The 10940-nt window shown below is 36.0% G+C and overlaps 1 protein-coding gene across 1 annotated transcript; it reads left to right on the top strand.

The window, feature by feature from the left end:
- Positions 1-3021: 3021 nt before the first annotated feature.
- Positions 3022-4156, top strand: LOC110720657. Its single transcript, XM_021899709.1, has 2 exons — positions 3022-3750; positions 3978-4156. The coding sequence occupies exons 1-2, from the start codon at positions 3250-3252 to the stop codon at positions 4032-4034; spliced, it is 558 nt and encodes a 185-aa protein (XP_021755401.1). The 5' UTR covers positions 3022-3249; the 3' UTR covers positions 4035-4156.
- Positions 4157-10940: the final 6784 nt, after the last annotated feature.

Below are 10940 nucleotides of genomic sequence, written 5' to 3' on the forward strand. Positions count from 1 at the left end.
AATTTGGATTGGAATATAAAAAGGGAATTTTATTATGGTTCATATAATTTTTTTAATGCTGTAAGCATGGAAATTGAGCTAGCAAGTGTCTTAGTACAAAGGAATAAAAGGAAATGCGGTGCCTAAGTGCACTTAAGGTGTACTAAACACCGAGGGATAGGATTTGCGGTGCTTTATGCTCTTAAGGGGTTTTAACACCGAGGTAGTTTTAAAAGGGTTCAACATTAAATTAAATGTGATCACTAATTATTTAAGAATTAAATTGGAATGTTTGATTACTTGAATGGTTTATGTTGATTGATCGTATTGTGGATTAAGAGTCATCACCAAGTTTAAAAATATGTAATAACAAAAAGTGAAAAAGATTGTGCACCAAAACTCTTGGAACGTATATACCTTGAGTATGAACATATGGGGGAGTTATGTAACTTTATATTTGATCATAAATTCTATTGGGAGTATAGGACACTGTGTTTTCCTTTTTATTTTATGCGCAGGGTGTCCAGTCACTTCATATGACATTTATGCCTACCCGGTTAGCTCTCGGAGTAGTTTACCTCAATTTATTTAGGGCATAGGATTTGGTGGGAAACCTGTTCGATGCGTAATCAAATTAAATAAGAAATTTAATTGTTCATTGATTGTGTTGTATGATGTATGCTTGTAAACAGGTGTAAAAAGGTAAGTTGTGTGATGCTAGGATGTAAGTATGTTAGTGTAATTCGTTTACGCTTATGTACTCAGCATTGCTGATTTTGTGTTTGTATGTTTGTTTGGCCTTGTCTTTATCTTGGCCCTACGACGACCCATTTCTAATGGCGAGTAGTGGGGACAAAGTAAAGAGAAGCTTTTCAGGCGATGAAGCATATTCATGATAGGCATGAGTGAAGAGCGAATCTTGTTTAGTTCCTATAAGGATATGATGTGTTTATTTTCTTTGATTATTATATATATTTTCTTGTGAGACCAACGCAATGGTTTTAAGTATTTGTTTGGTTTTAAAAGGGCCTACAATGGTTCCATGTTGTAGGTTGACTTTGTTTCACTTTGGTTTGACTTTACTTTCGTTTGGTTGATTTCTGAAGTTGGTTTTATTTTGAATGGTTTTAAAACAAGTCTTCCGCTGTGTGTCTTTGATAATTGCCTTAGCCATTTTCACGGTGGCGGTAATGTCTTAGAATTTCCTAATTCGTATTTTAAAAAGGGCAAAAGCGGTATTTTAAAGGAAAGGAATTTCTAGGGTGTTACAAAGTGGTATCTAGGAGCTTTGTAGATTTTTATTACCGCTAAAGCAAAAAACGTGTTTTAAGGTATTTTGTTTAAAACTTGGCCAATTGTTTATTTAATGAGTTATTTTAAAAAAGTAATTTGTTTTATTTTATTTTTTTTAAGAGGACCGAATCTTTTTTAGAGGGAAGGTCCGAAATTTTTTTTTAGGGAAAAATCGGAATTTTTTTTTATATGGGGTGTCCGAAATTTTTTATTATTATGGCCGAAAATTTTGGCCTTATTTGGGTTAATTTTTGAAAACTTTTAAATAAAAAGGGAGTAAAAAAAAAAAGGCAAAATTGGCCGCAACACCCTAAAGTATGGCTTAGGTGCATTGAGCACCCTGAACTATGCGTAGTAGCCAAACACCACCGACTATGGTGTTAGGTGCGACGTGTGCCTTAAATGAAAATTTCCGGCCACTTATTTCATCGGAGGAGGTGAATCCATGCATGCTAAGTGGATGGAAGACTACATAACTGTTCTAGAGAGTGAAGATTCACCTCCTCCCGGTGAAATAAGTTGCCGGAAATTTTCATTTATGGCATGCGTTGCACCTAACACCATAGTTGGTGGTGTTTTGGCTACTACACAAAGTTCAGGGTGCTCGTGCACCTAAGCCATACTTCAGAGTGTTGCGGCTAATTTTGCCAAAAAAAAATATTTTTAGTTTGTGCATTTTGCAGGAAAGCGAAGGATTAAGGTACGAATTATGTGTTAAAAGTTTTAAAAGTATGTTTATGAGCTTAGATAGGAAAGAATATGGGCATATAAGTTAGAATTATTCATGCTCTTGTATGCATTAATATTTAGGTTGTGATGTTTGATCATGTGAATTGAATGATGTGGAAGCATGTAATTATGTGATTAGGAGTAAGATTGTTTGATTGAACATTGAACCTAAATTCATGCAAGAATTGTGCTATTTAATTTTATTTTCTTTGGGAAGGGAATCCTTTTCTAAACCTTTTCCTTTACATGATGCCGATCTTTCCTAACAAAAACTCACAAATTAGAACACTAATTAAGAAAGACTATGAACATTCCTTTGACTGTGTTAAGAAAATCCGCTTTTATTGTTCACACCTGAGTGATGTCCTAGGAGACAAGCCGTATGATCTTCTTAATCGTGTTTCAACCATGATAATTCACTGTCTTCCTGATGAACCCCATATCTTGCTGTTAAGATAAAGTTTTCTGAATTCTACTTGCCTGGGGACATTCCCAACTACTCTAAATATAAAGACTATTATGGACAGTGGTACCCTAACTATAGATATTTGATTTCTTACCTCGTTCAAGTTGAGAAATATCACTGTGAAACGCTTACAGATTCCACATCAAAATTATTATTATGATAACCCAGCAGAGAATAATTCCCCTTCTACAAGAAACCAATCGGGAAACATCCCCATCACAGGGCAATCAAATAGGAGCAAATGGAGGGCAAGAGGAAGGAGAGCTAATGGAGGAGAGTGACTATACTGTTGACAGTTCCATTATGGAAATCTCAAATCCAAATCTAGCCCCAACCCCAATAATTATTGAATTTCATCTGACGATGAGGAAAATGAAGAGTTTATTCAAGTAGAGCAAAATCTAGAGACACCTGAACCAATGGAGGAGGAGGAGGATGACCCTGAATTCAATCCCGGAAGCTACAAACAATCAAAGGACAAGAAGGATAATGTTCGAAAGGACTAGATTTTTGTAGTTTCACTTTTTATAGGATTTCTAGTTTCTTTTTCGCAGTCATAGTTATTTCTTTTCCAGTACAGTAATAAGTGGCATGGCCACAATGAGTCAATAAACCTATTAATTTGCGTAGGTTATTTGAATTCATTTTATTTTCCAGTCATTCCTTTATTCACTAGTAGAAAAAAGCAAATGAGCTGCCCCAAATGAGAAGCGGTTATTGAATTCCTCTTCCAAAAACCAACAAAAAAAAAAAAACTTGAAACATACAAATGGGGAGCGGTTATGGGTAAACCGCTCCCAAATATTGTAATTAGAAGCGGTTTGAACATTGAACCGCTCCCCATTTGCCAAAAAAACCCTAACAATAATAGTTTCCCCTCATTTCTCACGCCTTCTTCTTCTTCTCTCCCCTTATTTCTCACACCTTTCGCCTGTCTCCTCTCCTCTCTCCATCTCCTTCTATCTCTGCTCTCTCTTCTCCTCTCTCCATCTCCTTCTCCTCTCTTTATCTCCTTTCTTTTCTCTCTTCTCTTTTCATCGGCCAAAACAACCACCGACAACCACCCCATTAACATAGCGATCAACACCCCATCAACACAGCGACCAACACTGAGCAACATCGAGCAACAACGAGCACTACCAAGCAATAACGAGCAACCCACCGAGCAACAACCACCGAGCAACATCGAGCAACCCATCAAGCAACAGCGGCACACCAACAACAACAACACCGACGACGCCCATCGAGCACCACCAGCGTTTTCATATCTAATTTTAATTCAGGTAAGAATTCAGATCTAGTTTAATTTTTTTTTTTCTAAAATTTATCTTCTAATTTTATGTTTGATTGCTTTGCCTCGGTTAGATTTATGGTTTATTTGCAGTTTTTTAGTTGAAATTTGGTTAGGGTTCGTAAATTAGTTGATGGGATAATGAATTTGTTTCAATTCTACTTCAGTTTATTTGCATAATGAGTAAATTTGTTGAGATTTGTTTCAATTCTGTGTCAGATGCGTTGGTGGCGTCAGATGGGTGGTGGCTTCAGATGTGTGGTGGTGGCTGAATAGCAGATGCGTGGTGGTGGCTTTAGTAGTATTTTTTTTTTTGAATTATAAATGTAATTTTTTTTTGACAAATTATAAATGTAATATTACAACAACTTATTAATGGAAATATATATTTTTATACATATGTTTTTTTGTGTACCAATTTTTATGAAAAAAGCAAAAAAAAAAAAAAACATTATTTTTTTTTTAATTTTTTTAAAGGTATAATGGGTAGCAGCTAAGGCATAAACCGCTTCCCATTCCCTTCAAATGGGAAGCGGATTGAACCGCTTCCCATTTAAAAGGGTATTGGGATGCCCCTAAGCCCAAGCGGTTCAAATCCACTTCCCATTAGGGGTTTTGAACCGCTTCCCATTTGCTTTTTTCTACTAGTGATTCATAAATAATATTTATATTCATTTCCTTGCCAAATGATCCATTTCACTACCAAATAATTCATTTTGTTATCAGATCATTCATTTCATATCACTACTTCAATGAGCCATTTCTTACTCAAATGTTCCAATAAATCATTTCCAAACTCTGGTAAACCATGAGAATTATTTTTATTTATTATTGTGATGCTTTATTAAATGTATGGTTGGTTAGCAATAAAAAATGTGTTGATCAAGCTGCAAAATTTGGGAGTTGTAACTTTTGCAACCTCAACCTAGTAGCTTAAATTAAATATGTAAGTATGATTGGTGTGAGGAGGGTAGCTCGTTGTTGGGGATCCCACTTCCTCTATGCCCATGGCCCTTTAAAAGACTAGGACTTTACACTTTTGAAGGTGTGTTATGATTTGAATTCTTGATTGTTTGGAGGACCTTGAATTAGAATTGATTCTATCATTACGCTTTTTTGTAAGAAACTAATAAAGAGTTGCCAATGAGTTTTAGGAAAACTCATAAACCTCGTTCATGCCTTTCTCCCAAGTAGAGTTCAGGGGATATTTTAGCATGAATCATAAGTTTACCCATGCCCAAATAGGTCTACTTGTACCAGAAATGAGTTCGGGAGCAAGGGTAGTAAAATAACGTTCCCTTTAGAGGGGAATTGCTATCTTAGCCCTAGTGCAGCCTCTACTAGCTCTTCCTTTTTCACAAATTTATCACCGAACAATATATGCAACGTAATACCTAAAACTAAGTTAGTTGATTTTATTTACACACGTTAATCACATAAAGATTACATTACAACGAATGTCGTTATTCTTATCTAGTCCAAATTCGTGGAAGAACAAAAGTAAACAAGATTCGCCTTGGCTTAAGTGCTAAAATAATCAATTAATTTGTTCAATTCTAGTCTTGTTTTAACGAAAGAATACTATGTCAAATTAATTAATTAAATGTTTATTTTAACGTGATCAAACAACACTAATTAATTAATTAATTTAAGTGATTTAGAGCAAGAAAAAGTAATGTGATTTAACTAAGCGCTCGGGAATTACCACTTTTCCTTGCTAGATCTTCGTTTGGAATGTTTATGGACGTAAACCTTCTTGTTGGGGAACCTTTAGGCTATTTTTTCTGTGTGCTTTGACGTATTGAACTTCTATTTATAGGGAATGGGTAAGATTAGGGTTTCGGAGATTCTGCCGCAGCAGGTGGCGCACACAAGTGAAAGAGTTGTGCTGCTCTAGGCAGCGCGATCTTTAGTCTTGCGCGTGGCTCTATGATAAGATTTGATTCAGTATATTTTTAAAATTCTGAATCTTTCGTAAGCTCATCTCTGAAGTTTGCGCAGGTAGTCGCGCGCGCCAGGTAAGCCGACTTCTTGATTTGCGCGTGGATTTTCCTGCGGTAGCCCTAAATTTTAACCTAGGCGCTCTAAAACCGTCCAAAATTAGGTTTAATCTCGGGATTAGGCCTAATTTTTGATCGGGCTTAGTGTTAATGAGCTTTAGTTCATTTTTTTTTTGGGTCAAGCTAGCTAGTTTTATGTGTTTAGGCTTTAATTAAGAGTTCATAAGCATTCCTTACTCCAATCCAGCACAAAGATGAAATTATTTATCGTCATAGTACTTTTGGTTGGGACAGGGGACCAAAAGTAGATGTCTACAGATAGGTGTCTAACTTGGCAGCTAACCATGACCATAATAAACAAAGACCCCTTGTTTTAATTCAGGAGAAGGAAGATGGCATGAGGTAGTGGAAATAATAACGATGGAGGAAATAAACTAAGTGAAGTGGTATGGAGTTGGCCGTGGTTGCACAACAGTTAGCACGATCAACAATGGGGATACTTAGGGGGAGCAGTTCAAAAAGGTGGCACAAAGTAAGCCACCAACCTATCAAGGAGAACCAGACTCAACTGTGTTAGAAAACTGGTTAAGGGAGTTTGAGAAACTGTTTGGGGCAGTATGGTGCCCAGAAAATTCTTAAGTAGGCTGTGATACCTAATACCTTAGGGGTGAAGCTGACCTTTGGTGGTAACAAAATGAAGCTACCATTAAGGCACTACCTGGTTTTAATTGGACTATGTTTCAAGAAAAGGTGAGGGATAAGTTTTACCCCAATTTCCTACAAAAACAAAAAGCTGAAGAATTTTCTAACTTAGAAATGGGAGAGATGTTAGTAACTGAGTATTATACCAATTTTATGGAGCTGTCAAGGTTTGCTAAAGAATCTGTTTCTACAGAAAAAGCTAAGAGAAAGCTACGAAGTTCGAGAGTGGGTTGACTACTAATCTCCAACTGAAACTGTGTGGACAAGTGTTTGAAACTTTGGATGAAGTATATGGAAGGTCTGTACACCTCTATGATTTAGAGTTGAAGAATAAAAGGAGTTAGTTGAGGCGGAAGGAAAGAAAAAGAGAAAGGAGATAGGACAGAGCTCTAGGAACCATCAAGGTAACCAGAACAATTTTAAGAAGCAGAAATACAACCACAACAACAACAACTTCAACAGCTACAATAACTTCCATGGTAACAATCGTCCGAGTGGGTAAAACTTTAATGGAGGAGCTAATAACTCTAACCAAGAAAATAACAAAGGAAAAAGGCATTATTACTGTAAAAGGTATAGGAATGATCACCCTGGTAGATAAGACTGCGACGGTAACTTGGTTACTTGTCGTGCTTGCAGCAAGTTGGGCCATAGGGAATATGAGTGCTTCTCCAAGGATCCTAATCGAAACAAGCAGGGCAACAATCAAGGAGGAGATCAAAGGAACTTTCAGGGAAGCAACAACTATGCAGGAAACAAAGGTCCACAACAAAATGGGGGGTGAAAAGCAATAATTAATGGGAATAGTCAGGTGAAAAGTGGAGCTCCAGGAAAACTGAAAGTGATAAGTGGGTATGAAGCTGATACCACGAAGGACGTTATTACTGGTACTTTCTCTATTAACTCTATTCCTGTTGTTTGATTCTGGTGCAAATTTTTCTTTTATTTCAAAAGCCATTGTTTCAAAACTATCGCACTGTTTGAAAACCGTATATGTTATAAATGTACCTATAGTTATTCCTACGGGAGGGATAGTGCAGTGTACCAAATTTTTTAAGGATGTACCATTTAGAGACCAAGGGAAAAGTGTTTTTGTCTGATCTTATCGAATTTGGGTTAAGCGACTTCAATATCATCTTGGGAATGGATTGGTTAAGCAAGTATAATGGAGAGATTCATTGTCGATCACAGAAAGTACAGTTAAGTACAGCTGGGGGTGAATTAGTAATTGTAGACACCTAAAAATGTCTCCCCTAAACCAAACCCGATGATGAACAACCTTTCCACCGCAATTATTGGTTGGGTCAAGTATTTAATCTCAAGAGTGCTTAAAATCCATATTCAATCAAACACAGTCAACAAGTCAGTCCACATTTTTAGCCCAAATGTTTATTCAAGCATAGTCTAACCCTCATTTCAGCCCAAAGCCTTTTAATACATTTCATTTCATTTGTTAATTAAGCCCGATTAATGAATATTAAAACCCTAAATCTGAAATAAATCCGGAACTCTGAAACGACGCTTAAATTATCTTGTACATAATGCAAAATATAAAGAAAAAAATGAACTTAGACGAAATTCCAGAAAACTAAAACGTCGCGCCACGGCAACATCTGCCACGCCACGACAATTCTGCCATGCCGCGGCGGTTGCTTCCATGTCACGGCAATTTCTGTCGTGACACGACAATTCCTAGCTTTAATTTTTTTGCGACGCTTCATTTCTAATGTTCCAGACCTCGCCCCTCTCATTTCCTCTAAAAATAAGAGACTGATTTCTCAATTTCGGGGCACCAAATAGTTCTCTCTCTCTCTCTCTTATGCTCCAGCCTAAAAACTTGCCTCCCTTATTCTTTCACAATACATCCCCTAAGCACTTTCCGGATTCCTTAGGACTTTACCTGAAGTTCTATACTTAAACCAAGGCGTGAAAGGTAGAATTGTTTGAGGGTTTGGCCCCAAATCAACTTTACTTTTATTTGATTTAATTTCCATTATTGTTTATTATTTTCCTTGAAGTTACTAACGCGTTTATTGTTTTATAGTTGCAAGTAAAAGCAATCAAAGTAAGGAATCATGTTCCTTTTGTTCCTATTATATTTCTAACGGTTTTTGTCTTATATTAACTGCTGTTGTTATGGTTAAATTGCTTCCAATGTTGATGTTTATTGTATTACATTTATTGATCACCGTATTGCATGTTAAAGAGAATATGTAATTGAATATCACGACTAATAAGATAATTCGGACAACCGGTTTAGGTTTCTTTTTAATCTTGTTGTTGAAAAAAGTAATCACTAATATTTTAGAATTATTTGTTGCATTAATATTCAACCAATTTAGCCTAATTTTGTTTAGAGCGAATTGAATCTTTGTTTGTATGCCTTTGAGATCGCAGGAATTACTTTTCACAATAAGAATCGAGTAGAGGCTTATACGGGCGAATGTGACTCCATGACTCACTTCGTACCATCATCCCCGATCCTCCTTTCGTGGTTCCAAACCATATGGAGTTAGTAATCTCATGGATTATGAATGGGGTGTAACCTTCACGAGTCATTCATTGTTGCCTATCGTTGTCCCTTTATCGTGGTTTCCTTAAATGATCGGTAAACGATTTACAAGTTCCTTAAAAACTTGTCGGCGGCTCCCTACTTTCCTTGTTCCTTAATCGTATAATGTCTATTCCCACTTCCTATGATTGGCAAGCATATCACAACATGCTTAAGTAGGTGTGCTTCGAATGACACCTACAATATGGCGACTCCACTGGGGAGGATTCTTGGTTATTTATCGATTTGATTGATCGGTATTTGTAGACACCTGATTGTGTCTCCCCAAAACCAAACCCAGTGATGAGTACCTTTCACGTCTTTGATTATCGAGTTAGGCGAAGAGTTGAAGAGTCTCGTGAAGTTCCCTTTAGTCTTGACCATTTCTAACCTTTCTTTTAATGTTTTAAGCCAAAATCATTCATTTCGTGTCTTTAAACCCAAAATCATTCATTTCGCGTCCTTAAAATCATTCATTTCGTGTCCTTAAAATCATTCATTTCGTATCCTTTTATAAAATCGTCTAAACCAGTTTATTTTGGTCTATAGTCGGGGTCCAATGATTGTGTAGTTGGATGGAGCTTAAAAATAGCTTTCCAACGATATATTATAAACCCAAATCCGAGTTATAACAAGGAAGTTATGGCCAAAATACTAAACTGGGCCCAAATCGAGTCTTACCTACGGACCCAATGACCATGTGGAGGGTCCATTAACGTATAACATCATTCCTAAATCCCCTAGGATTTATTATTAGCTTCTAAAATCCTCTAGAAGGTTCTAATTTATCCTCTTTTTGAAAAGATAAACACTAAGAATTTTATATCGGATAAAACACTTGTTTTTAATAGATTAATTCTGATAAAATAAGGATAAGTACGGATATTCGACTAGCCCAATTTGATTGGAAGTCGGATTTCGTACGGATCTTATCTTTTGAAAAGCATCGCGCAGTGATGGAAATATCGAACATCGATGCTAATATCGTTGATGGATCCATCGTCACGCGATGAAAGGCGTTTTACTCCGAGTCGGATTCTAACTCTTGTTTTGATCTTTTCCCTCGTTTTTCCCTAAAAATAGGGTCGTTTTACCTCGTTTTCAGTCATCAACAAGCTTGATCACCAATAATCATCATCTAATCCCCTCTCTAAGCTAAACGCTTTTCTCTCTATCTCTTTCTTTCTAGCCTTAGCTTAGCCTAAACACATCCAAACACCTTTTTGATATTATACACCATACTCCTTTCACGAGATTTGAATATTCCAAGCCGATCTCGTAGTTGCCTTCGACCTCAATGTGAAAGGTTGATAGTTTTGAGGGTTTGGTCCCAAATTTATATTTTAATTCTTATATGATTTATTTGTTTGATTTAATCTTTCTTGAAGTTAATAATGTGTGTAATGTTTTGATAGAAAGAGATACGAGGAATCAAAGTGAGTAATTTGATCTCCCTAATATTTATTCCTTTGATATAGAAATCATACTTATAATATTATTTTAATTCCTAGTGTCATGTTAAGATGCTGATTTTGATTCCTTGTATCATGTTTAGGATGATGATTATGATTTCTAATATCATGTTGGTTTCTAGTATCATGTTTAGGCTTAAGCTTTGATCTTTATTATTTAGTGACATGCTAGGATTTGCTATTAATCTGTTTAAAAAATCATGCTTAGGATCTTGCTAATTATATTTATATTTATTATGATGATGATTGTCGTGTTAACTATACGTTGCTTGATTTATTATTATTGCTTGATCACGCCTTTTCAACAGGTTTAAAGGGAATTTGTACTTTATATCACGCCTAATAAGATAATTAATAATTTGATTTAGGCTAATATGATTTTAATTTCAAGTGATCGCCAATAATAGACTTATTTGTGCATTAATAATCAACCAACATAGATTAAACAGGTTTAGGG

This window comes from Chenopodium quinoa, unplaced genomic scaffold (assembly GCF_001683475.1).
Source record: "Chenopodium quinoa cultivar QQ74 unplaced genomic scaffold, ASM168347v1, whole genome shotgun sequence".
NCBI lineage: Eukaryota > Viridiplantae > Streptophyta > Magnoliopsida > Caryophyllales > Amaranthaceae > Chenopodium > Chenopodium quinoa.